The following is a 27,749-nucleotide window of genomic DNA, read 5'->3' as shown; positions in this document are numbered from 1 at the left end:
TCACAGCCGCGCGCCGGCGGCCAGGGAGGCCCCGCGCGAGGGGCGGGCCGGGGGCGGTGACGCCGCCGCGTCGGAGCGGGGAAACGAAAGCGGCGTCCTGTCCTCGCCGCGCCCTGGGAGCCCGAGCCCTTCGGAGCCGGACGCGGCCACCCGCCTGCCCCGCTTACGCCGTGAGTGCTGCCCGCTCCAGTACGGCGCTGTCCGGCGACCCCGGTCGTGTGTGGGTCAGGGGGTCAGGGCGGGGTGCGGCCGCCGGCTGCTCCCGCCGCCCGCCCTCCGCCTGCGGGGGGGTCTCGGCTCGGCCTCTGGGACCGAGGACTGTGCGGCGGGCGGTGCGACAGGTGTGAGAGGCAGAGAAGGGCAGCGAAGCAGGTCAAGGATCTGGAGGGTAAGTTCTGTGAGGATCGGCTGAGGGAGCTGGGGGTGTTTAGCCTGGAGAAGATGAGGCTCAGGGGAGATCATATCGTTCTCTACAACCACCTGAAGGGAGGGTGTAGCCAGGAGGGGATCGGCCCCTTCTCCCGGGCAACCAGGACAAAAGGACACAGCCTCAGGCTGCGCCCGGGGAGGTGTAGGCTGGACAGCTGGAGAAATTCCTCTACAGAAAGGGTATTTCGACATTGGAATGTGCTACCCGGAGAGATGGTGGAGTCACCATCCCTGGAGGTGTTCAAGGAAAGACTGGACATGGCACTCAGTGCCACGGTCTAGTGCCCATGGTGGTCTTCAGTCATGGGTTGGACCTGATAACTTCAGAGGTCTTTTCTAACTTGAGATTGGAACGATTCTGTGAGAGACCGGTGGTTCGGTGCAAGGGGGCTATGGGGATGTGGAAGGGCTTTCCCTCGTAGCTGCGGGGCTCCTGAGGGATTGGCTGTCCCTAACGTGCACCTAATTTTGCATAGTTTGAAATTTCCTTCCTGCAGGAAGGCAGGAGCGCTGAGGCACCCTTAGTGGGGTTTGGACGGTGTGGGTCTCAATAGGGAGCTGGTAGGGGTGAGCTGAGAGTGTGTTGGTCCCTCATTAAGCTCTCTCAGAAAAAATAGAGAATTGTTGGTTTGTTAGAGATAAACAAGGGGAAAAAAAACTCCCCAAACCCCCAACTGAAGCAAGAGCAGATAAAGGTGAGTTGTCTGTAATAGACAGAAGATGGAAGGGAGAAGATTTCTTAGCAATAGTGCAGTGAGCTTATGGGATCATTTTGCAGTCAGAGTTGTGGGCATAAAGAAAGGATTTGGCCTTAAGCTGCCTTGTATGTGCTTGTGAAAATAAGTTTGATAACTAAAGGTTTGAATTGGTGACCTGGGACATCTTTTATAACCCAACAATCCTATATGGAATAATAAGCACTAATCAAGGTTCAGTTTCTTTTTTTTTTCCAGTAGCAGGGAGGTTTTAACTGGTGTGTTAAGCATTTTTCCCTTTACATTTTTACCTGCTTTCCCTTTCCTTGCTTCTTGTCTTCTGCAAGCCTTCCAAGCTGTCTTTTATTAACTCTATCTTAGGCAGTAGACCTTTCTCTGGGTTTATGCAAAATTATCAGCCACATGCAGAAGCTGTGGCAAGGATATCTTGCCAGTGATTCCTGGTGAAAAATACAACTGCACACATATATTTAATAAAATTCTGTTAGAAAAGTCATGCATAAAAGCTCCTTTATGAATTAAGATTTGCAGAAGTGAGGTCAGAGTCATTTGGAGTCTCATGAGAAATTGGTTCTACCTTGCATATTCTCCATTAGATTGAGCTGACATTTTTTCAGTCTGGTTGGATAAAATGAACCTTTGAATCAATAGTAGTAATGAACTGCCATATATTTAAATTATCTAAGTGTCTATATCTGGGTTGACTTAATCTACTTGCATTTGGGGATAAGTAGGTTGTAGAAGTGATTTGAAATTCATCAGTTATAGGAAATTTCCATATCAGTTTCCTGTTTGATTAGTTAGACTAGGTGTTTAAAAAGGCAGTTCAAAAGAAGCTAAGACTGTTACCTAAAGACATTTAAGTTGAGAAGCCTAATACTTAACATGAGTTAACAGCTTAACATGATCTATGCCACCATGCTGATGTGCATTACAGAAAGTTAACTTGCTTAATGTTCGCCAAGTGTGATCTTCTTTTAGCATTTTGGGAAAGCATGAAGAGAAGGACAGAACCCGAATTTAGCAGCCCCCAAAATAAGCAGAAGAAGAGGCTGGAAGACTTGGGATTAACCCTGAGTTCTACTTCAGATGATGAAAATCAATTTAGTAATCATACTACTCAAGGTAAGGTTGGAGATCTGGAATGTGCTGCTGCAGGGGATATAAAATAATTACCAGGAATTGCACCACATCTCCTAAGTACTAATTGATAGTCTGAATTTCAAGGGTATGCTCTCTCTTTAGGGAAAAAAGCTACATTATTTCTTTTCACAACCTTGGATTGGTGTGAATTCATTTAAGGTTTTTTAAAATGTTAGGTAAACCTTTTCATCTGGGAATTGTATGAATTCAGATGTAGAAAATTGAATTTGAGGTAGATGACATGTGCATGATCCAAAGCTCTAAACATTCTTGTCATATTGATTTTTTCAGTCTCAGCAGTTATTTCTGGTTTGGAAGCTCTCAGTACTGAGGTGTTGTGGGTGTTAGGCCATAAAAAAGCATCATAATCATATTTTTGTTTAAAAAGGAAGAAAAAAGTCAGTAGTCTTATCACATTTCTGCAGATGGGAGAAATTGAGATGAATACAAAGGGGCCAGTTGGCTGGGATCTCTACTTTGCAGGACTGTCTCTTATGCTGGCTCAGTGTGATTTTTCCAGGGGAGAGCAGAGTTGTGAGAGCTCACAGGTGTTTCTTTTCAGAAAGAAGATCTATTTCAGAGTTGAATAATTGCCTACTTTTTCTTGGAGTGTGCTTTCTCGGCTGGAGTTGGGATATACCACAGATGAGGCAAATGACCTACATAATTGCTATTGCTCATGTGGGACGCTTTAAACTCTCTCAGGATGGTACTTCAGGTTGCCTGACTGTCATGCCTGCTACATCAGTCTTAGGATTTCCCTGGTCATGAAGTGTTCAAGTGCCTGAACACATAAAGAAGCCTTCCCTTGTGAAAATGGAAGGGTGTGTGTGTGGAAGATGAGTGGGCTCATCTTGGGAATAGCTGTAGTTGCAGGGTATACCTGTCTGTGTGTATCTGTCTGACAAGGCCCAAGGTGAGTGAGGAGGCCAGAGGTGCAGAATATGAGAGCTGGGGTAGGGAATGCTCTGTGCACTCAGGACTGAGCTAAAAAATTCAAACTGATGTTTTTTTCATTTTTTCCCCCTTTTGATTATTGAATTCATATGAGTCAAAATAGGCTGTGAGCCTTAGTGTTTAAGTAACAAATTTATATAGTTCAAGGACAATATTTTGGGTAGAGATAATTGTGTAGTAGTCTTATTACACTTATTGTGGTTTCTAATGAAAGAAGGGAGGTTGGAGAAAGAAGTGGTGTGAGATTTAATCTCAGTTGAGCATGGCTTAGCAAATCTTAGAAACTAGAAGTGTTGTAAAGGGACTCCATTGAAATGTATGCAGTGGGTAATTGTGTTTAAGGCACTTCATGAGTCTCTAGAAAAGACACAGCTCAAAAGCAGTTAGCAAAGTTAACTGAAGCTGTGTACCAAAGAAGCAGAAAGCCGTAGCTGACCCTAAAGCAAAAATCCTTTGTGTGTTTTTATCTAAAAGCTCTGTGAAAGAGACAAATATATCTTGTGTGATAGATATTTGAAAATCAAGATGGGTATAGAATGTTGCAACACAGGTTGAATCAGTCTTTCTTGTCTGGAGCTGGAAGCCTCAAATGTTGATACTGTAGACCTCTAGTGTAGTAGTTATGTGGGGACACAAGTCCTGAATCTTAAAAGCTGATTGCTCAGCAACAAACACTGAGGACACATGGAAAGGGTTTTAACTACAGTTGTATATTTTACTGTGGTGACTTTCATTTTTACTTCACTTTCTTGTAATGGCCTTTTTTTGCTGATTTTTCAGTTGTTTCCTGTTACTTCACTGATGCTCAGTTTCCCAGAACAGGAAAATACAGAGATCTGTGAGTTGAGAGAGAAATAGTCTGTGTTTTTTCTTAAATTAGACAAATGTAAGAAAAGTTCAGTCCTTCTTTTTAAGTATTATAATATCTTTTGGGGTTTTTTTAACACTTCTGTGGAGCTAAATTATTCCTTCTTAAGAGATAAAAAGATCAACTCTGCGAGCAATCTTCTGTTTCATGTCAGGGCAACTTTTGTAGTTCAACTTCCCCTAGTTGTACAAAGCAGCACAAAATGATTTCTAGCACTCAGCAAACAAGGGAGCTCAGGAGACAGAGGGCCAACAGAGAGCATGGCTGTGCTTGCTGTGGACTGCTGCTTCTGTAGGTTGTATGAATTAGCAGTAGTAAGAAACTTGTGCCACTGCTTCATCCTCATAGTGATATTACCCCAGGAAAAAAAGGAGTCATTGGGTTGTAGGGACTCCCTTGGCACCCAGCTGATACAGAGCAGGCTGAGAAAAGTGAGACTACCATGATTCCTGCCCAGATCCCAGTTACATCCTGCCTGGAGTGAGTAGGTTTGGGCATCTCCCAGCTGGAGAGCACCAGTGAGGACTATACAGCTCATACAGGCCTAGGTTCTTACCAACTAGTAGATCCCAAGGTGGAACTAGCCATAGACAGAGCTTCATTATTTGGTGCCCATGAAGGTTCTGGTGCACTAGGTTCTGGTGAGAAAGGTTTCTTTTGAGTGCTTGCTGTATATGTTGATACTTACTACCTTAAATGAACCACTGACTTGATCGAGTTCTTCCTCAAACCTCTCTCAAGGTATTTTTAAAAAGATTGATGTCTTCTGACCTTATTTTTCACTTGAGTTTGTATGTATCAGTGAATGCTAGAGGTGAAAAACACTCTCATTTGCTGTAGTAAACTTGAGGATCCTTGCTTTTTAACTGGATAGTGGGGATAAAACTGAAGTAAAATAAATTTAACTTTCTCTCCTTTCTGCAGTATTGGCTATTTGGTAGATTCCTGTGTACTTGATGTCGGTTTTTGGCTAAGTCAGGGATGGATTTACACTTGTAGTTAGGTATGATATAGAAGAAAATTCCATACATTCATCAAGGTGTAATTGTCACTGTTCTCAGGAGAGAATCCCTTTGGACCTTCTCAGTTCCTCAGGATCATTGCAAAGGTCAGGAACACCACAGTACTATTGTGGTCATGCTGTGGTGCTCTGCTGGCATGATGGGGTTTGCCCAGCCCTTTGTAGGGCCTGGAATCCATGGGATCAGAGAGGCTGTATGTGTCCCTGAGGCAACAGGGAAGATAACACTCCCTGTGCAACCAACACTTAGTTACATTCCACCTGCATGCTTCCTGTAACACATTTGAGATGTTGAAGTGTCCTCTGTGTGTGTGTTCAGAGGATTTAATGAATTTAATGTGTTCTAATGTGATTACTGAGATGTCTTTCTTCTATTCTATTTTTATTTTCATTCTCACTTTTTCATTTGGTTTCAGAGTCTTCCAGTAGCACCAGTGGGTCTGACAGTGAGAGTGATGAAAAAAGACCAGTCTTCAGCAATGAGTTCAAACAAGACTCTCTTGTGGAGGGTACTTCATCTCGTTATTCAATGTATAACAGTGTCTCCCAAAAGCTTATGGTAGGTCAAAATAGTTTTGGACCAAAATATTAAGAACTGATGAAGTGGAAAGACCAGTTTATTATTAAAAATACTTTTATTCTGATCCTCTTTGTAGCAGGGTTCTCTGTCTTTTATTTCCTTACTGTCTTGTACACACATGAAATTGACTGCATCCCTGCTTTTTGTTATTGTTCTCTTTCTGCTAAAATTTACTGAGAGAAAACTGAAAAACTAGAAGATAATGAACACAGTTCTTTTAACCTAAGGGATGTGTATGTGTTTCAGGACCAGTGACCAGTGTCTTGCATTCCTCCTCTGAGTTTTATGTGAAGTTTTAACTGATACTTGAAATGCATGTGAATGCATGTTCACAACAAAGAATATCATCACAACATGAATTATTTCCTACACCAACTTTTTTTTTTTTTTTTATGAACCATCTATGCTTACTGAACCCTGTGATAAATGGCTCCAGGCTCCTCACTACTTTTCTCTCTGGGCAGGCTGTTCCTGTATTACTGAGCCTTTTGTAATTTGTTGTCATCTCAAACATCATTCTTCAGATCTAGTTTTTTTGTGTCCTGCCTCAGTGAACTCACTTGAAAGTCCTGAAAGCTACAGTTGAGATTATAAATGCTCACTGCTTTAAGGGTGATCTGCCATTTTACCCACTACTATTTGACCTTAGCAGTAGTACATAAACTCAAGTCCACTTGCCTCAGAGTGCTCCCTGTGCTCCCTTTATAGGCCAAGATGGGCTTCCGGGAAGGAGAAGGTCTGGGAAAATACGGCCAAGGCAGGAAGGATATTGTTGAGGCCTCAAATCAAAAAGGAAGGAGAGGCTTTGGCCTGACCCTTAAAGGATTTGAAGGGGAGCTCAATATTGATTGGCAGGATGAGCCAGAGGTAAGTACTTTCTGTTTTAAGTCCCATTTCTCTTGTTGTGTTCAGCAAAAACTGGGAGAAAGAATGTGTAAAACAAGTGTGGTTTTTCTTGGCAGCTGTCTCTTTTTCAGTGCCTCTAAACTGTACTTTGAGTACTAGACTTCTGTTTTGCTTTAATTATCAGAATCTATAAAGAGGAATGTGGTGAAGGTGTTTCTTGTGGTGGAGGTATTTGGGGTTGTGTTTCAGGATGTGTTTTAGTACAGGAAGAAAAAACTCTACACTTGGCACTAAAGTCATGGCATAACCCCTTATGCTAGCATTGGGAGTTAAACTTTTGGGAAGCAATTAGTTTTTATTTGGCTCTTCCCATGACTTGTGTTTGCAGCCTAGTGCCTATGAGAAGGTGGACTGGTGCCCTGAGTTTACCACGGAGATCCCAGATGCCCAGGAGCTGAAGGAGTGGATGACTGTGGGGAAGGTAATTTTTTATATCTCTGTACTTATCAGCCTAAGACAAAACAGGAGCACTCAGCCTGGGACAGTTGCCATGTCAAATAGCTGTAGAATAGCATAGACTGTGAGCAGCCTCTTGAGGTTGCTAGTTTAGTTTCCTGCTTAAAGCAGACCCAGCTAGATCTGATCAGGTTGCTCCAGGCCTTGTTTAATGGAGTTTTGAGTATTTTCAAATATGGAAACTTTACAGCCTGTTTGGACATCTTTTCAGTGTTTGACAACCCAGTTGACAAAAGAAAATTTACTTATGGCTAATTGGCATTTTCTATGTAGCTTTAGTCCATTGTTTCTTGTCATGTCACTGTACATCTCTAGGAGCCTAGCTCAATCTCTTCTGTCTCCTGTTAGGGACTTGTCCCATTGTTAGGTACAGCCTTTTTGTCTTCCGACTGTTCTCAGCTTTTGCTCATACATCAGGTGCTTTTTCACCCTTTGTCATTTTGGTGGCCCTCTTGCTGCTTTTGTTGTAGTATGTCTGTTCCGGTACTAGAGAGTGCTAAACTGGATACAGTATTTCATATGTGGTCTCAAGATGCCTAAAAGGGGAGAAAATTCCTCAGCTTAATTGCCATGCTTTTGCTGAAACAGCCTAGTATGTGATTGGCAGCCTTCATCTGTTATTGGTTCATTATTGGCTGCATTCTGAAATAACGATATCATGCTTGCTAATTGCTCTCTGTGCTCTTGTCCTGTTGCAGAGGAAGTTGATGATTGAAGATGAAACAGAGTTCTGTAATGAAGAGCTTTTACATAATGTCCTGCAGTGCAAGGTGAGTCCCCTTTTTAGAGAGGAACTAAAATTTTGGGGAAGCAAGTGAAATAAATAATTATAGAGGCTTGAGTAGTTAGGTAATTGACAAGCTCAGAATGTCCTTTGTCACCTCGATGTCACTGGGATGACCTAGCATCCTGTTTTTTACTATCTGTTCAGCAGGCTGTTTTGAACCTCAGCCTTCTAAGAGATTGTCTTGGTTTAACTCCACCTGGCAACTAAGCTCTCTGCAGCTGCTTGCCCATTCCCTCAAGGAGTGGACTGGGGAGAGCATGGTAAAAGTGAAGAAAAGTTGTAGGTTGAGATAAAGGCAATTTTAATAAGTAAAGCAAAAGCCGCTCAATGGAAAGAAAGGAAAACAAGGAATTCATTCACTACTTGCCATGGGCAAGCAGGTGTTCAGCCATCTATCTCCAGGAGAGCAGGGCTCCATCACATGCAAGGGTTACTTGGGAAGACAAAAACCATAACTCTGAATGTCCTTGGCTTCCTCCTTCTTCCCCCAGCTTTATATGCTGAGCATGATGGGGTATGGTATGGAAATCGGTTTGGACAGCTGGGGTCATTTGTCCCACTGTGCCCCTCCAAACTCCACAAAAGTGCATTCCCAGCCTACTTGCTGGCAGGGTGGTATGAGAAGCAGAAAAGGACCTCATGCTGTTCAAACACTGCTCAGAAGTAACGAAAACAGCTCTATGTTATCAACACTGTTTCCATCACAAATCCAGAATGTATCTCAGAACTAACTACTATGAAACAAACTAACCCTACCCCAGCCAAAACCAGTGGGGAGATGATAGAAAGCAGTCACCCACCTTTAGTCCGACTGAAAGGCTAAAGGCTTGAACGAGCAAAGGAAATGAGCTCCCTTTCTTTTCTTGTCTGTTCAGTCTTCCCTCCTAGATCTTATCATGCCCTTGTATACTGCAGTAGTGTGTATGTGTGTGTATATGTGCAAGAAATACTGTAGGCTGGGACTGCTTTTGAGGCTCTGGAACTATCAGTACAGAATTTGTCATTATTATTAAATTTGCTTAAGAGCTGAGATGGTTTAGAAGAAGAGCAAATATCATTATGAGACAGAAAAACATTTATTGGTGAACCAAATCCTGCATGGATTTTGCTGTCTAAGGAGAGAGAAGCAAGGACATGGGAAATGATGCCTAGCTATTCCTTCAGCCTGTGCCAGGTCCAGCTGAACTTTGCTTCTGTTTGTGCAGAGTGTATTTGATGAGCTGGATGGAGAAGAAATGCGTAGAGCCCGAACAAGGTCTAACCCCTATGAGATGATCCGCGGAGCTTTCTTTCTCAACAGGTTTGTAGGATGTTTGGTAGTGTAGCCCCTTTCCCATGTATGTCCATTTTCAGCTGTGGGAGCCAAGGATGAAACTTCACAATGTCCCATTTATGTGTTCACAGGGCTGCAATGAAGATGGCAAATATGGACCATGTCTTTGACTACATGTTTACAAACCCTAAGGACTACCAAGGGGTGAGTGACTCTAACTTTCCAGCAGCAGTGCTTTCTTAGAGAATGTGGAAGGTGGGAAGAAAGGAGAATTTTTAGGATACTAGCTGAGAAAACAGGTCCTTGAAAGTTTCCTCTGAGCGGTGTAGTTTATGGTGCATGTGGTTTGACAAATGGGAGCCATTACAGGTCAGTAGAACTCCCTCACTTTCCTTTTGCAGGTGCCTTTGATAAAAGAGTATGATGCAGAACTGCTCTACTTTGCTGATGTGTGTGCTGGTCCTGGAGGCTTCTCTGAATATGTCTTGTGGAGGCGGAAGTGGCATGCAAAAGGATTTGGCATGACCTTGAAAGGACCAAATGATTTTAAACTGGAGGACTTCTATTCTGGTTCCAGTGAGCTCTTTGAACCTTATTATGGTATGTAGTGCACCCATGTAGCATATTTTTGCTTATGCTACAGTCTCTGTATTAGTGGCAGGGCTGGTATTGATACCAGCAGGGGGATCTAGGAGAAGCCTAGAGAACTATTTTGCAAGGCAGAACGGGGCTGTCATTGGAGAAAAGGGTTGATATTGGTGAGCTTGCATATAAAATCATTTTTCTGATAAGTTATTTTCATTTTTTCAAGTCATTTGCATTTATTACCATTCTGGCCTGGGAACATATTTCATTGTAGCAGTTGATACTTGAGTACTTATCTGAACATTATACAATGCTTAAAGATTGCTTGGCAATGTTTTTCTCACATCACTGATCTCAGCATGAAACACTGTGAATGAGATGACTTACAGAATTGTGTGGTTTGGAAGGCACTTTAAACATCATCTAGCGCCAACCCCCTGCTGTGAACAGGGACACCTTCCATGAGACCAGATTGCTCAAAGCCCCTTCCAGGCTGGCCATGAACAGAGACTGGGCATCCATAACTTGTCTGGGCAATGCTTCCCAGTGAGTCATCACTCTCAGTAAAGAATTTCTTGTTAATGTCTATTTTAAACATAACCTCTTTCAGTTTAAAGCCATTATGCATTATTCTATCACTATACTCCCTGATAAAAAGTCCCTTCCCATCTTTCCTGTAGCCCACTTTGAAGAGTGCCTAGGCTCCCTAGAGCCTTCTTTTCTTTAGGCTAAACAGCTTGTGTTCTCAGTCTATCCTCATGGGAGAGGTGCTCCAGCCTCCCAATGTGTCTATTAGCAGAGCTAGAGATAGAAGCCTCATTTGCCTGACTGTCAGCATGTTTCTATATCAGACCTTCCTAGCTGTGCTCTGATAAGTGATTGTGGGCTCTTAAAGCAAAATAAAACAGATTTAGGCTGGAGGCTGTATCTGAATCATTGTGACTAAATGAGCTACTTAATCCAAGGAGGTTTGTTAACATGTTTTACCTAGCTTTGAGACAGACTAAACAGGTGTACACAGACAATTGCTGTGTCTCATTTTATGCATTGTAACTTGATAATCTTGATGATGTGTTTGAGCCCTCTATCTGCCTTGCCTTTACGACTAGGAGGGGAAATCCGAGGACTGCTAGTATTTGTGTTTCTTATTTCAGATTCTATAAAAGAAACTGGAAGGTGACTGTCTTATAGAGCAGAGGATTTGCATTTCTATTGTTGTGCCTTGTGTGTTTTTTCTTATCTCCACCTCTGACTCTTGTTGACTGCCACTCTTGACACCTGACTATGAGCTCTTAGAGAATGGTTAGTAGCACTTAAAGATTAGATCTTAGTTAAAGTGAAGGTTCATGGCAAGGGCAGCAAGGTAGATAAACACATTGCTCTACTGGTTACAGTGTTTGGATCTTCATAGTTCATGGCAAACTGGTATTACAGAGAGGAGGAGATTAATACCGTAATGATTTTGATTAATTTTCTTGATCCCTTTCTGTTATGCTATAAAATCTAGTGAGGTGTGCATAGACTCTCTTCCACTGATGGGAAGGAAGTAGCCTGCCATGATACTTCTGTTGTGAGGAATGGTAACAAATTCCAGTATCACTTCACTTGTTGACAGGATGGTTGGTGAGGAGTTCAGTTATCAAAACCACGTCATGCATCCTGATCTCTTCTGCTTTATAGTCCTCCAGTTGAGGTAATAGAATCTGTAGTAGAAGATTGACAGGGACTAATACCATAAAGAAGTTCAGGCTTCCTTAAGGCATAGCTAGTGAGGTGTAGAATACACCTTAGGTCAACTTTCTAAAACACCAGCTGGGGGAAAATGTAGCTCTCTTTTACAAGAGCCATAAAAAAAAAAAACAACTGTAAGAGTATTTGTGCACAAACCTACTGTGTCTCTTTCTCTACACTCTTTATAAATTTCTTCACAATTTTTTTGTGGGGTTGCTTTTTTAAAGCCCAAATTACACTGTGTTTGAAAATATACTATTATGTTTCTTTGAATTCTTAGTAGAATTCAAAGTACAATAGTACAATATAAAGAATTTTGCCCTATCTGTAATAACATGTTTTTAACAGGTGAGTTGTGCAGTGAGGTTGAATTTTACATTTTCAGCAGGTTCAGCTATGTGCCATTCCTACTTGGATGAGAATATTATGTTGTCACATAGACTTCATTTGTCTTTTGCTGAGGCTAATGTACATCGTCATTTGAGCATGGTTATTGCATGGTTTTGTTTCAGCCCAGTCACTCAATCTGAATAATTTTTCTGAATTAAAAAGCATCTTTGGTGGTGAACAAGGGAGTTTGTTAATGTTTATTTGCCTATCAAGGTCTTTGTAATTTCTGACTAAATGTTGATTGAATACAATAAATCATCTGTACATACTGATCTTTTGTTTGTACTTGCAAATGTGTTATTGATTGTCTCCTTTTTTTCCTTAGGAGAGGGTGGGATTGATGGAGATGGAGACATCACTCGATCAGAGAATATTACTGCTTTTCAGAATTTTGTGTTGGACAATACTGATCACAAGGGAGTGCATTTCTTAATGGCTGATGGGGTTGGTTAATTTCTTTTTCTTCCTGCACTAAAAAAATACTGACAAAACTGACACCTTGTCTGCATACGATAGGGTGTTTGACATGTATCTGTAACTACAATGTGAAATTCTACAAGCCTTGCCATTAAAACTCCTGGTGTTGATTTTTTTATCTTAAAGAAACAGAAATGATCATGATTCCATGATTTAGTTACTCAGAATCCTTTGCCTGACCAACAGATTTGTGGAGATACTAGTCATATTCTATGCACTTTGCAGGGTTTCTCAGTGGAGGGTCAGGAGAATCTGCAAGAAATCCTAAGCAAACAACTCATGCTTTGCCAATTCCTTACAGCACTGTCCATTGTGCGAACAGGTACATTTTGTCCATTAATCTTCCTCCTTCTCTAAGGTGTGGGTGGCACTGAGGAATGTTCTGTATAGTTTTTATTGGTTCCTTGAAGTCTGCTCTGCCGTGAGTTGAACAGAATTGAATCTGAACGCCTATGTCCTGGGATGGTTGTCACAAAGCTTTGAGATCTGAAAAATAAGCTAATCTGTGTCTATTTTGCTTTTAATTAAAAGCATGAGCTAAAATGCATTAATTTAAAACACTTAATTTGTTAGATTATGTAGCTGTCTTGGGGTAAGGTCATGCAGTGTGATAACTGGACAGTCTATCTGAGTTTTATGACAGTAGCTAGACCATCTTACTCAATATCCCAGCTCATTGGAACAGAGTGGTGTTTATCCAGTTCTTCCTTTCCTCTAGCTTCTGAAGGCTTTTCTCCTCTAAATCTGCCATCTGTGTGATACGAACACATGATGCCTTACCCTGTCTTAGCTGGACCTCATTATTGATAAATGATGGACCTTACACTGTGTCTGATTCTGATGGCTTCTGTCTTCCACTGAATTTAGTTAGCCATTGGCACTGATATAGAAGACAAATGGTAACAAAATGATTGCTTTTATCTTGTGTCCTATGTTTAGGAGAACCTGAGGCAATGATCTACTAAGGAGTAGTCTCAAATGTGATGTGATAAAAAGGGGCAGCCTTCTTTAAGTCTTTCCTACATGGGTAGATGATAGTTCTGTAAAAACACCAGTTTTTTGCTTGGGGAAATCTGAAATCTTGTTTGAAGGAAAGGGGCAACAAAGACTCTTTTCTCTCTGGATGGCAAGTTGTTCTGTTTAGGTAACATCTATTAGTCTTCTCTAGTCTGAGGTTCCTTGTTGCATATATCAAGGCTCCTTTTCCCACCTCTGGGATAGCATGCTGCCATGCCGTAGGGCACAGTCTGGGCATGGAAGGGAAGGATGGGGTGGAAATAAAAGGTTTGCTTGTGAGATAGCCTACATAGAGACTAGAATCTTGGCAAGGAAATGCTTTTCTCTCTTTGCTTCAGAGAGTTAGGGAAGATGTTTCTTGCTGGCCTTGCTGGCCCACTTCATACTGTGTTCTAGATGCTGTTTAATTGCACAAAACCCCTGTTATTAGTTCTGTGGAAAGATTGCGGTGCTCGGTACCTTCTTTTTTTCTTATAATCTGCGGCATCGGTGTACTTACTCTTTTTTTTCCAGGAGGACATTTTGTCTGCAAAACCTTTGACCTGTTTACACCATTCAGTGTGGGTCTTGTTTATCTGCTATATTGCTGCTTTGAGAGAGTTTGCATCTTTAAACCTGTGACAAGCCGCCCTGCTAACTCAGAGAGGTGAGATGCTTGAGCATGAGGGTCTACTAAAGAAAACAATCCTCCAAATACAGTGATAGATGGATTTGGGTAAGCCTAATGGAAGCTTTGTGACCTGCCTCAATTAGCAGCTGTCTTGGAAGAGGAAACATTTTAGATGTTTGGCAAATTATGGACAAGGTAAAGATGGTATTTGCAAAATTATCCTTATGGGAAGGAAACTGGAACTGGATATGTAACAAATCTTGTTTTGCATGGAACAACTATGGTTTCAGTGAAGCTAGAGGATATATGAGAGGTTGGACATGAGCTGGTACTGTGTGCTCAGAGCCCAGAAAGCCAATTGCATCCTGAGCTGCATGCAAAGCAACGTGGCCAGCAGGATGAGGGGAGGGGACTGTGCCCTGCTACTCTGCTCTGGTGAGACCCTACCTGCAGTGCTGCATCCAGCTCTGGGGTCCCAAGCACAAGGACATGGACCTGTTGGAGCAAGTCCAGAGGAGGAACACCAACTTGATTTTAATGATGGAGCACATTTCCTATGAGGAAAGGCTGAGAATTTGGATTCTTCAGCCTGCAAAAGAGAACGTTTATGGGTGATCTAATTGGGGCCTTCCAGTTCTTGAAGGTACTGGATGATCTTCAACCCAAGCCATTTTATGATTCTGTGATATTACCTGTGTTTTCATTGTACCTGTCAAGTTTAGCAGAATTGATTTACTACTTGAGGGAGATCTGTGGGAGGTTTACATACGATTGCATTTCCCTGTCTTTCCAGAGCTGAGAAAATGTATGATGACTCAATGATAAGTGAGTTTGCATCTTCTTAAGGATATCCAGGATGAAAGAGTTCCTGAGGAACTTTAGGAAACTATCCTTATAATGGGAGTGTGGCCAGAAAGTTGTCTGTGAAAGGACTGAGCCTACCTGATCTCTCTGCCTTGCTCTGCAGGTATGTGGTATGCAAAGGCCTGAAGTCAGGGATTGAAGATGTGCGGGGTTACCTCTTCACAGTGAACATTAGACTCAACCAGCTGCGCAATTCTGACTTGGATGTGAATCTTATCGTCCCACTGAATGTGATCAAAGACAACCAGGATTTCTACAATTACATTGTCCAATCCAATGAAAAGTGAGTTACTATGGGTGATGAGGGCTGCTGGCTGTAGGCAGATTAATTTAGCATGGCTTTCAGGTGTAACTTCCTGCACTTGTGGAGGTACTTATTGATGCTGCCATACTGCTCTGCTTTTGCTCTCTTAAGTGGCTGAGCAGAGCAGGGGGACTCTGTGCAGACAGAAATGCTGTATTACTGTTAGTGACCATTTGGCCTCCAAGTACTGCGTAGAAAAGAAAGTACTGCCGTATTTGTTCCAGTGATCTTCCTGTCAGTTTGAATCATGTTGGCTAAGATCCCTCATTGCTCTGTGAATCAGACTAGCTTCCCCTTATTTTCCTGCCACTCTTTCTTGTTTTGAACGGTAGAACAATGTTGGTGGTGATTAATTTGCTCCCTGACTAAAACTTTTCTTCTATTTTAGCCACTGCAGAGTTCAGATAAAGGCACTAGCCAAAATTCGTGCCTTTGTTCAAGACACGTGAGTATATTTTTCTGGCTTTTAGTGAAGACTGAATTAACCTACTATTAATGAATTGCTTTATCCTTGTTTAATAAGTTGTTGATTTGAGTTAGTATTTGTCTTGGCCTTTGGAGGCAGGAAAGTGAAAAGTGCTTTTAGGTAGCTCAGTTTGTGTCTCTGCCTGAATTACTTGCAGAGATGTGTGGGTGGCTGGAGAAGTCCTTAAAATTGATGGTCTGTTATCACCCTTGTTGAGAAGGCTTCCATGCATTGAATGATTTCCAGTTACCATAAATGAGCCCACTTCTTAGCGGGAATGTAAACAGAAAAGCAACTTGCAGCTGGCGTGTTCAATTCAACAGTAACCATCCAAGTTGAGTGTGGTTCATAGTTGTTCATTTTTCCAGGGGCAATTCAAAACATCTATGTTACAGACCTAGAATTACCTAAAGCTTGACATTAATTTCTTGCATAAAACTAAAACCATTGCATTGTTTCCCTGCCACAGCTTTTCTGTTCAGGTGTCATTCACCTGTGTGAATATGTGTAATATGTGGTAGAAAGCTGAGTGAATATGGTAGTTAGAAATTGTCTTAGAGCTGATTCTAGCTTGACACTGTTTTTTGTATGGCCTTCAGCAGGACTTCACTACTGTTCTTAAATAGGGCTGTGTACCCAGCTCTTGAAGATTAGCATAAGTTTTTATGAATACATAAGTTACTGAAAATATTTATACCCAGTGGTACTTTCATGGAATGAAGAGATAGCTGATAGTCAGTAGTACAGACCATGAAACAAATCTAAATACAGGAACTGGAGGGTGGGGAGGGAAGGCAGCATCCTCTTTCATACAACCCTTTGTGGAGCAGTTCATGTTTGTTGTTCCCAAGCCAAATGCTGAAAGTTCCAAATTTTATAAGGCTGGGATATATAATGCTGTAAGATCCAGGAGGTTTCACTGTCTTAGTCTTCTGTCTTTAGGACACTGGTTGAGCCACGGCAGGCTGAAATCCGGAAGGAATGTCTCCAGCTATGGGGGGTAAGTAAAGTGTCAAGCAGGCAAATTGTGAAGGTGTCCTTGTTGCAGTAAAGTAAGAGTGGAGCTGCAGTAAAGATAGGACTTTCTAGACAGCGGTTTAATATCTTGCCTTGTGGGAAAGTCAGAAAATGTTTCAAGCTCTTAAGTAATCAAACAGGATGTCTCTGATATGGTTTAACTAAGCAGGCTTCTGTGCAGTTGAGAGTATTTTATTGTACACAGAGTGAACTCAGCACCTGGATCCCAAGCAACAGAGCTCTCTATAAGGTCTTGTTTTTGTCTGCAGTTTCTGTTTCCTAAGCTTTTGACTGCAGTGGGGCCATAGATATGGCAGTTAGCTTCACAGGCTGATGGTATGTCTTTGATGAAAGGGTATTTCATCAAAACATACATGATATCAAAGGTTTAGCCTAAATCTTTGTGGAGTTGCACTTGGTTTCTGTGAGGTGTGGTATGCCTGCATTAAATCTGCAAAACATGTGAGATACTTTATTTGCCACATGACATCTCTTCTTCATCTCAAATCCCAAGAGCAGGAGTTTCAGGGGCAGGATGTTCTGTCATATCTTGAAACCAGAAATGATCCTCTGAATGTGCCAAAGAATAACATGGATTTATTTTCAGATTCCTGATCAGGCTCGTATTGCTCCTTCATCTTCAGATCCCAAGTCCAAGTTCTTTGAGCTGATTCAGGTGAGACATTGACTAGAGTCCTTTCATACAAATATAACTTTTTTCGTATTGGAATTAGGAGATGAAGAAGCTAATCCTGGGTTATTGTTTCATGTAGAGGTTGTGTTTACCTGCCTGTTGATGTATTGTGTCTATCTTGCCTTTCCCATACTTTCCTCTTTAGGGCACAGACATTGATATCTTCAGTTACAAACCCACTCCTCTGAATTCCAGCACACTGGAGAAAATTCGCCAAGTGTTAGATTACCGGTGTATGGTGTCTGGAAGTGAACAGAAGTTCCTCTTGGGATTAGGGGTAAGTGCTAAGAACAGTCCAGAAGTTTTGCTGATTCATTTTAATGCTACTATTCTGCCTTGCAGTTTCATCCCATCCTTTCCTGTCCCTGAAGGCCCAAGAGAATCCTCATGAGCAGTACTGGAAACTGCTAGTTATTTATGTTTCATTCTCCTGATGTCACTGCTTTTCACACTAATTAACCCTGTAACCTCAGCCTACACAGAGACCTGCACTCCTGCTAGTGTCTCTAATTATCTTCACTGCCCTTTTAAAGGTGTTCTATTTCTGGTTCTTTGTGTGGGTGTAAAAAGTCACTGGTAGATTAGAATAGGTGTTTTTGTTCCTTTGCTGTAGAGGTTAATGTTCTTCCTTAAAACTTATGACAAAGAAACTGCCTGTGACAGCCTAGGACAAAAAGATTCTTGGAGGGTTGCTCTACAGTTAGAGGTCTCTTTTCTACCCCTGCCCTCAGAAGGTCTTGGCTGAATCTGATTCTGTCTTTATGTACAGAAATCACAGATCTACACTTGGGGTGGTCGCCAGTCAGACCGCTGGACAAAGCTGGATTTGAAAACTGAGCTGCCACGAGATACTCTTCTCTCTGTGGAGATTGTTCATGAGCTGAAAGGAGAGGTAGGAGCCTACTCTCTTATCTTACCATGTTGCTACAAGTATAAAGAGCAGTTTCACCTAATCTCTGTAAGATACTGCAGAAAAAATGTTCCATCTGTGTCAGGTCCAAGGTTTTTTTTTTTGTATTTGATCTTTAGAGTAACTATTTTGGATTAAGTTCCTTCTTTCTGTCCAGTGCTAGAAATATGAACTTTCAACATTGTTTTGAAAGCACTCTGGACCTGATGTGTTGCTTTTCTAAGTAGAGCTGCGTATGACATTGCCACCATGACTTCATGTGTCTGTGGCTCTCTGGGTACGTAACTGCTCAGTAGTGACTGCAGGGCTATGGGGAGAAGATCCTCATGGTGTATTTACAGTGTAAGATGAAAAATCCCAGCTGCCTGTGAGTTTCCCTGTCCTCTAGCACCTTAGACAAGGATACTGTAGTGTGCTGGGCTTTATGATACCCGATAAGGCACAGATAGCTGGTGATGGCAGCCGTGGTCCCACCCTCTCTCCCTCCCCTAAAACAGAAGTGGGTATTTGAAATGCACCAGTTCTTCGAGGATGCCATGTTCTTGTATAATGGGCAGCAGGGAATTTGTGTGTTTCTAATATCTGGAAAGGTGCCTTCTTGCTAGAAGAGATGTCCTGTCAAAAAACAGGCCATAAATTAAAGCTGAAATATCATCAGTCTGAATAATAAATCTCTGTATTGCCCTCCTTAGGGGAAAGCCCAGCGAAAAATCAGTGCCATCCACATCCTTGATGTCTTGGTGCTGAATGGCAATGATGTTCGAAAGCAGCATTTCAACCAGAGGTATGTAGGGGTCTGGAGAAGCTTTTTTCTGTACATGTGTAGGAGTGACTGGGAATCAGTGTTTAGACAAAAAAGCATTCAGCAGAAACATTACTATAAAGATGAACTGTGAATGAAGCTGCTCTGAGGTACATATAGGCTTTTCCAACTGTATCTTCTCTGTGTATGAGGGTAGCTGTAGCTTCTTTCTTAGTGTAGGGTGAGCCAGGGGTAAACTGACCATTGTGGGAGTATAAATGAGCTGAGAGAGAAGGAACAAGCCCCTCTGTTTCCTTCCTCAGGGACACAGTGTCCCTCCAAGCCTGATAAATACATAAGTGTTCAACAGCATGTGGACTTATAGAGTAACTATGGACACTCGTTCCTAATGGATAGCAGGCAGTATCACTGGGCTTTGAATTCAGAGGGTGGGGTGAAAAGAAGTCTTGCTAGACCCATTTGGCTAGCAGTGGAGGGAGTGTGCATGTCCTGAGTTGTCTAATCACCTACTCTGTTGAAGCTGTTACCTACCTGCTGTGTCAAAGGCATCATTAATTGCTAGGCTCTGTTTCTATGTTCATTCAGGATTCGGCTGGCAGAGAAGTTTGTCAAAGCTGTTTCTAAACCCAGCCGGCCAGATATGAACCCCATCCGGTGAGTGATGCCTCCTTTCCTCAGCCTCACTTGTTTTGCTGTCACTGTGCTGAAACATGAAAGGTTTCAGGCTGAAATTCATGGTTTTGTTATGTTCTTTGGAAAGAGGCTAAAAGCTGTTTATATATTTAAGGTGAATACTGTTAATGGAGAAGTTGAGCCCTCCTTTCACATATCAAACAGTCACATTTTCATCATAGGTGGATTGGCTGGTGTTGATTCCAAATGTGTGATTGTAGGTCTAGTGCCCAGTGAGCTTAATCATTGCAAAGAATTCTGTCTTTATCTGCCCTGAAGGGTCAGCAGCGGTACAGTGATGCTGACTGTTAGTAAATGCAGGACTGACCAGCATCTGTGAGGACAAGGCTTTAGTTACAACCCCCAGGAAAATTCCTGACAAGGGGCTTCAGCTTTGATTGTCTCCTGGCCTTCCATTTCATTAATTCTACTGCAGCGCAGCATAAGAGCTACCACTGTGAAGGCATCAGATACATATTATGGACAAAACAGCTTCTCATTCACAAGGTGAAGTTCAGCAATATCATGAAAGAATCTGGAGGAAGGGAAGGAGGATCTTCTCCTTGATGGCTTAATGAAAGGTAATGAGTGGAATCTATGCCTAATGACAAACAGTTGTAATAATTTGGAGGAGCCCAAAATGCTGGGGAAGGCTGCAGGTGAAGTGAGAAGGAGAGCTGAGAAAATGGATTGTAGAGGGATCATTTGCTGCTTTTGTGGAAAGGTGTTAAAATGTTGGTGTTGTGCTCTTTGAGGCCTGATGCTTGTAGCAGTATGTGGGAAATGAGGTGTTGGGGTGTCCAATCAGAGACAGTGCTTTTTTAACTTACTGATTGTTTTTCTGTGTCTCAAAACAACAAAACCAGTTTGATGTAATGACAGAATAAGGACTCAAAATAATCTTTACTGATTTTAAAGAAAGCTCTGTTTATCTCAGGATAACTAACAAGTTTGTTTTATATCTGAGGATAAAAATGGTGAAGATCTGGTTGTTTAATTTTACTGTGAGGCCAACGTGCTGAGGCCAGAACTTGCCTGGGACTGACCTTGGTCAGTTTATCTGATGGGAAAACAAAAGCACCTGACTTTTACTATTTTCACTTTCCTGTATAGTCAACCTGAGGTAAAAATGCACAGGTTCCTTAGCAGCAAGGATATTTATCTGCTGCTTACAGCAATCCAGCCATGAGCATGCATGTGTCAGGTTTTCTCAAGCCAGGAAAAACTAGTCACTTTAGCATAAGATAGAGGAGAAGGATGAACCTCAGCTGAGCCTGACTACCTCATGCTATATAAAATCAACCTTTTGACTGCTCCCTGTAGCTGGTCAGAAAAAAAGAGAACAGTTTAAACTTTTTTGAAATAATGTTTTTGTCTTTTCTTCCCAGAGTGAAGGAAGTGTACAGATTGGAAGAAATGGACAAGATTTTTGTGAGGTAAGTGATTGGTGCAAATAAAAAGTCACGGCCCACTGAGATTATCAGTCACTGGTGCGCAGGAGCAGGAGGGATGTTCTGCTCTGTGCTAGTGGAGTTACGGAGAAAGAGCTGTTACACCTCGTGGTGGCTGCTGTTCCTGAGATGCTACTCACTCAGAGCATCATTCTGCTGCATTCTAATGCCACAGATGTGGCCAATGCACTTCATAACAGCTGGAGTAGCAGCAGTGCCTGAGTTTGGTTGCAGAAATATTAGTGGCTTCTTAGTGGCTTGAAAGGACAAGAATTCACACTTGAAATTTGGATTAATTATGGTAGCTCATCACAGATTTTTTACCACAACACTCAGTTTCCAGCCTGATCTAGACAAGTCAGACTGGTTTCTCTTGTCCTGTGTGGGAAGGCAAAAACCCCAACTCTTCAGGATGTGATTATTTGATCCAGTCCTGTGCAGTGCTGTCAGTTCTCACTGTGACACTCTGGAGAAGGGATGCAGGTATGATATGGGTACAAGCACAGTAAAGGAAGAAACACTCTACCACTACCTTCTCAACTTCAACTATCACTTGCAACATTATAGGCTGAGGATGGTGTGGCTGGACAGTGCCCAGGTGGAAAGGGACCTGGGGGTACTGGTTGACAGCCAGCTGAACATGAGCCAGCAGTGTTCCCTGGTGGCCAAGAAGGCCAACAGCATCCTGGGCTGTGTCAGGAATAGTGTGGCCAGTGTGAGCAGGAAGGTCATTCTTCCCCTGTACCTGGCACTGGTGAGGCCGCAACTGTGGCAGTGTCTGGGCCCCTCAGACACAGAACTGTGTCCAGTTCTGGGCCTCTCAGTTTAGGAAGGACACTGAGACGTTTGAGCGTGTCCAGAGGAGGGCAACAAGGCTGGTGAGGGGCTTGGAACACAAGCCCTGTGAGGAACAGCTGAGGAAGCTGGGGTTGTTTAGTCTGGAGAAAAGGAGACTCAGAGGTGACCATATCACTCTCTACAACTTCCTGAAAAGTGGCTGTAGTCAGGTGGGTGTCGGTCTCCTTCACCAGACAGCAACTGACAGAATGAGAGGACACAGCCTTAAGCTGTAACAAGGAAAATTTAGGTTGGACATTAGGAAAAAGTTCTTCATGGAAAAAATGATAAAATATTGGAATGGTCTGCCTGGGGAGGTGGTGGAGTCACCATCCCTGGATGTGTTTAAAAAAAGACTGGATGTGGCACTCAGTGCCATGGTTTAGTTGAGGTGTTAGGGCATGGGTTGGACTTGATGATCTTGAAGGTCTCTTGCAACCTAGTCATTCTGTGATTCTCTCAAAATCTAGGTTAGAGATGAAAGTCATCAAGAGTTCAGGGGGAATGCCCCGGCTGTCCTACACTGGCCGAGATGACCGGCATTTTGTGCCCACAGGACTCTACATTGTACGGACTATGAATGGTAGGAAGAGAGTCCCCACTCCCTCTCAACTTTTCTTGGTCTCTCCTAGTAAAAAGTATTGACCAGGCTTGCTCATCTTATAACTTGGTGAAAAATTAGTGGCAATATTCCAATGTCTAGAGATTAAGTGTTTGCATGTAATGAGGGTAGCTTGGATTTGGATGAGGTTTAATGTGTTAATATAGGTTTTTCTGTTGTGGGTTGATTAGCTATCATGTGGGTAATTTCATTTATTTACATGACTGATTACCTTCTTTTTTCATGAGATAATAATTTATCATCAAGATGTTTTCCAGAATAATAGGACATGGAAATACCCTGTTTCAAATGTAAAGTTCTAAATGCAGGGAGAAGGGATTGTTCTCAGTGAAGAGAGAGGGAGGGAGGATCACAATTATTCTTATAGATTCCTCCTCTCTACTTGCACTGTATGTATTTCTTCTGTGATTATTTCCCCCCTTTTATTTTCTACCTGATCCCTGTGACCCTTTTGCTAGATCCCTGGACAATGGCATACAGCAAAAACTTCAAGAAGAAATTCTTCTTCAACAAAATGACCAACGTAGCAACATACAACCTCCTTCCTGAAGCCATTGCACCCTTTCAGTGAGTATGAGCTAGAGGGGAGGCTATGGACAGATGTCTGCAGGTGTGTGTGTTTGGAAGGGAGCTCAACAGTGCTGTACCCTAGCAGTGGTTTGCCGTGCAAGTGCAGCTGGTCACCAGCAGGGCATACTGCAGGAGCCGGTAATCTTCTCAGGCTTTCAGGAAACTGCTGGTGTGGAATCACGGATTTTGCAATTAATGGCTATGAATAACAAATATCTCACAACTTTGTTCTGCTATCTGCAGCAGACTACAAGTTACTGAACCTCCTACAGGCGGGGAAGTAGAAATTGAGCCCAGCAACTGTAGTTTGTTGCATCTCTGTATTCAACGTGTTTGGTTGGAAGTTGCTGATTTAAAAGCGAATCCAAATTCATTTAGCCCAGGCTCTGGAATAATCTGTGGGAAAATGGGAGCTTTTTTTAAAGAGTGTGAGAGAGAAAAACAGTAGCTCCTTGGAAAAGGATGGAGTGGCTTGTCACTGGACAGTCATTAACATTGACAGTGACAGTGACAACTGACAGTGGCTGCTAAAAACCATCTGTATCTACTGAGTACAGGAAAATTAATCCACAGACACCAGAGGTTTATGTCCAAAAAGGAGACAGAGAGGAGTCCTTTTATTTTGTTCGAATAAAGGGAGAGGCCATGGGGCATTCCATTGGGGTCTCAATTTTTTGGAGGGCGCAGCCTCCTTTTTATCCTACTTGAGAGGTACAGACTTCCCAGAATGCCTGATAGCTGAGATCTCCCCCAGTGCATAACCCCCCTCTTAATTCTTAACTCTTGTAGAATTCATGGTGTTTCATCTGTGTTCCTTTCATCCTTCAGTGCTATCCATCCCATTGTTTCTGTTATGTCTCAGTGATAATTCCATCTTATCAGTAGACCCACGGTTTGAAAAGACAAACCTGTCATTGCTGTCAGTACTAAGCTGAGGGCATTACTCAAGTACACCAAATCCTGAGTCTGATGCCTCAAGGTACGGGGTAGAGATGTTCTGCACTACCACTATTACCCAGGACTCTGCCTCTGAGTGAGAACTTGATATGAAATAGCACTACTGATTTTCTCGCTTTGAACCTCCTAAGGTATGTCTTAGAGCAGCACTTCCAAGAATTCTTAATCCTTTCTTCATGTGGTGAATGGCAGAACAGGCCTAAAAGGAGAGGCACGTGATGCTTTTCCCCCTCCGTGTGTCAGGATGGGTTTAGTTCTGCCTATGTACTCTAAAATAGGCCAGCATGAACCTACAGGAATGACTGAAGAGGTGGAGGGAGTGGTTGTGTGGGGACTCCAGAAGGGATCTATTGTAGTTAGTGTGTACTAATATGTCTGTAATTAGCCACTGACATGTGCTCTTGTCACTGTGCTAGTACTGCTTTGTTAGAACAGAAGCACTAAATAAGCTATGAATATTAAGCATCAGTAATTGTACAAAACTAAAGGCTGCTGTGTTGGCAGTAATTAGCAGCTCTGATTTCATTATGGCTGGGACTGTGTTGATGCAATAAGGGAGGGCTGTGCTTGATGGATGAAAATGGATGGAATGGGAGATGGCATTGTAGGACCAGAACTCTCAGCAGCCAAGCAGGGCTCAGTTATTTCACATGAGGGGAAAGAGGGAATGATCCTAGCTGCTTTTGTGGAGTGGGAAGTGCTGTTTGTTTGCAAAGCTCCATAGAACAGTTGTTACTGATTACAGTAGGTGGTGAGAGATTGGGTTGCTACTTCTGGCAGCAACTTTCTAAATTCGTCATTAAGGTGTTTCCATTGCCTGCAATGACAATTTCATCCTCTGAGAAGCTTGTGGGGAGGTAGGGCTTTTCCCCTAGTGACCTGATTCCTTCCAGCAAATACTGAACTGAATTTGAGTGAAGCTAGAATTAACAAGTTTGTTTCCATGGAAATCTCTTCAACTTGGCTGTTGCTGTACTTTGAGGGCTCTAAGAGTTTGTAAGGTGAATGAATGAATGTACTGGTCTTTTCTAAGGCACCCGTTCTGAGTATTTATGTGTGACTCCCATAGCAAGAGCAGCTGTCTCACACTGGGATGGAAGTATTCTCCCTTCCCTGCCAAACTAATCTTGCTCTCCTCTCTGCCCACAGTGTCTGCCATTACAGCCGCCTCTTCTGGGAATGGGGGGAAGGTGTCAAAGTGCACGACTCTCAAAAAAGACAAGATCCAGAGAAGCTATCAAAGGAGACTGTCCTGTCTTTCATCCAAGCACACTACCCCTAACCCTGCTCTCTTGAGGGTGCAGGGAGGGGCTGAGCCCAGTTTGGACTCTTCAGGGACTGATGGGACTGGGAAGGCTCCACATCTTCTATTCTGGTATTCTTCCAGAGTTGATTTCCTGGAGAAGAAGGAACCAGAGGGTGGTATGCAGAAGGCACAGGATGAGGCTTTACCCTGGTAGTGTATATAAGTGTACAGCCCAGGTAGCACCTGGTGCCAGAGTACCCAAGGTGACTCCTGGAGCTGAGGTCTAATGTCCTTTTGTCCTGACATACTGCATGCATGAGGCCAAAGGGCTGACAGCTTTCTTTGCTCCTGTTCAAACATTCAGCAGGATTTGTGGAGCTCTGTGTATGCCAGAACTCCTCAGGCTTCTGCTTCTCTTGCAATGTGGGAAGGAGTAGAGATGTTTTGATGGCAGAGCTGGGCAGTTGCACATTGAAGCAGCCCTGCATTGCTCCTGGCAGCTGTCTCCTTGGCCTTGTCAAAAGCTTTGACTACAGTGGAGGGTGTTAAGTCTTTGGTGAGCTGTGGGCAAAAGTTATATATTCTTGTTGGTGTCTCTAACACTTCTGTTTATCAAGGCACTCAGCTAGCCACTGGCAATTCTTATCTATGGTTCCCTGTTGAACAAAGGCCAATGCAGGTGTGGCACAGATCTGATATGCTTACACCTCTGCAAGCTGCTTTGATAGGGATTTCCCCTCTCCAGGTTAGTGACTGATGCCAAGCCAGTAGTCTGGGACTGATTTGTGAAAATGTACCATGGTTGGTGTATGTGCTTCATGGTACTTCTGAGACCAAGGTGTTTTGATTCTTGGTACTTAATATTATTACCTAAACCTTCAGGGAGGAAAATAGACGTGGGAGGGAAGACACAGAAAAACTAAGATACTGAAGTGTCTGGAAGAAATGATGGGAATTTCTAACTTTAAAAAGACCTAGGACTTCAATAGAAAGATAATCTTGACTTTACCCATGCAGGTTAATCAGAAGCAATCCTTGTCCCCTGTGGCAATGGAAAGGTTACTAGACTTTCCCTTTAAAATACCAGAGTGGCTTTAAAATCCTCTGTATCATTTGGCTCTGGAACTGTATCTGAAGTGAAGGCACAGAGCTGAGAAACTTTCAGTTTGGCATTTGTGTCGACTTCTCAATGTGCTTCTGTGCCAGGCTCAAAGTTGGCTTCTGTTGCATCTTTTACCTTTACTTCTGACTTCCATGGTACTTTGCCAAGTCTTCCACATAAGTCAGAAGGTAACACGTAGTTGAATGCTTTTGGACAAGCAGCAAGATAGTCCCCTTTTTTGATTTTGGGTTTTTGGGGGTTTTTTGTTAGTTTTGTTTGTTTGTTTGTTTTTTGTTCTTGGCTTGTTTTTAAACACAGATCGGAAAGTAGGGAGAAAAGTGATTTAGGGGTTTGTCTGAACTGTGCCTTAAGGAAAGCTATAGTTCTAGAATCTATAGCAGTTGTTTAGACTGTCTTTTTCTCCACATCCATATGAATGATTTGAACAAGCCTGTGCAGCAAAACAGAAATTTTGACTTAGACACAGGTCTGTCAAAGCAGTTGAAGGACTGCAATCCTCTTGGCTGAGCTGTAGACTCTCTCCACTCTCAAACTTTGGTAAGACATGTATGAAAGAAACGGTGGCTCTTTCCCCCTAAAAAAAGGTGTTTCATTGGTTGCCAAGACAAAGCTAAGACACTTCCATGAGGAATGGGGGGGGAATCACTCCCAGGGGGCAATAAAGTACCTCAACCCCTGGTGTCCAGGCGTGTATACAGTTGGCTTTTTAAACCAACATCAATTTGAGTTCTAAGGACCTCTGTGGATTGCACTGAGGCTGTTTCAGTGCCAGTAAAGCATGCTGCTCCCTCTACCAGGCTTCTTTGCAGAGTGTTATGTCCTCAGCTCAGAGCTTTGACTACTGTGGGCTAGAAGAGTGACTAGGAAGTAGGATCAGTGTAGACCTTGGAGGGTACAAAAAAACCTGATCAGTCTGCAGGCCAGCTTTCATGAATGGACACTTTGTTTACTCAGTTGTCCCTAGTTCCTCATTTTAATTTGCTTTTATTTTTGTTTTTGATGCACTCAACCTTGATTCTATCTCCCTTCAAGTCTGCAAGCATGAGCCACCAAGCTACTTGCTTCCCTACTGAAAAGGGATTTTGTTGGGAACGGTGGGTGAGGAAGGTCTTGCTGAAGGGAGTGTATATGTATGTTAATTGCACAATGTATTGTTATTAGACTTTGTATTATTTTGTGTTGACTTCTATGCTTTCATGTTCTATAACCAATACAGCCCCTTTAGTTCACAGCAGTGCTTCTTTCCTTTGCTTCCCACAAAATTTGGGCCAGCAGTATCTGTCAGTGTGGCAGCAGAGTAGTAGCAG

At 42.6% G+C, this 27,749-nt stretch overlaps 1 protein-coding gene across 5 annotated transcripts; it reads left to right on the top strand.

Moving 5' to 3' along the window:
- The first annotated feature begins 60 nt into the window (after window positions 1-60).
- CMTR1 (cap methyltransferase 1) lies at window positions 61-27,673 on the top strand. 5 transcript variants are annotated; one of them, XM_015621733.3, is made up of 24 exons: window positions 61-388; window positions 2,127-2,270; window positions 5,551-5,693; window positions 6,423-6,581; window positions 6,949-7,041; window positions 7,775-7,846; window positions 9,069-9,163; window positions 9,268-9,340; window positions 9,538-9,736; window positions 12,168-12,286; window positions 12,545-12,641; window positions 13,850-13,982; window positions 14,914-15,093; window positions 15,503-15,559; window positions 16,523-16,580; window positions 17,205-17,273; window positions 17,437-17,568; window positions 18,061-18,183; window positions 18,894-18,985; window positions 19,550-19,618; window positions 21,025-21,072; window positions 22,395-22,507; window positions 23,005-23,113; window positions 25,223-25,355. In XM_015621733.3, exons 2-24 carry the CDS (start codon window positions 2,141-2,143, stop codon window positions 25,353-25,355), a joined length of 2,496 nt encoding a protein of 831 aa, XP_015477219.1. In that variant the 5' UTR covers window positions 61-388; window positions 2,127-2,140. The 5 variants fall into 5 exon arrangements, 4 of the variants coding, with proteins under 4 accessions (XP_015477219.1, XP_015477220.1, XP_015477218.1 ...); XM_015621734.3 differs by having other exon boundaries at window positions 2,111-2,270; XM_015621735.3 differs by lacking the exon at window positions 61-388 and adding an exon at window positions 4,026-4,083 and having other exon boundaries at window positions 2,164-2,270; window positions 25,223-27,673.
- Window positions 27,674-27,749: the final 76 nt, after the last annotated feature.

This window comes from Parus major, chromosome 3, assembly GCF_001522545.3.
Source record: "Parus major isolate Abel chromosome 3, Parus_major1.1, whole genome shotgun sequence".
In the NCBI taxonomy this organism is placed as follows: Eukaryota; Metazoa; Chordata; class Aves; order Passeriformes; family Paridae; genus Parus; species Parus major.
The sequence above is the reverse complement of the archived record's forward strand: the minus strand, read 5'-3'. Positions and strand labels throughout refer to the sequence as shown.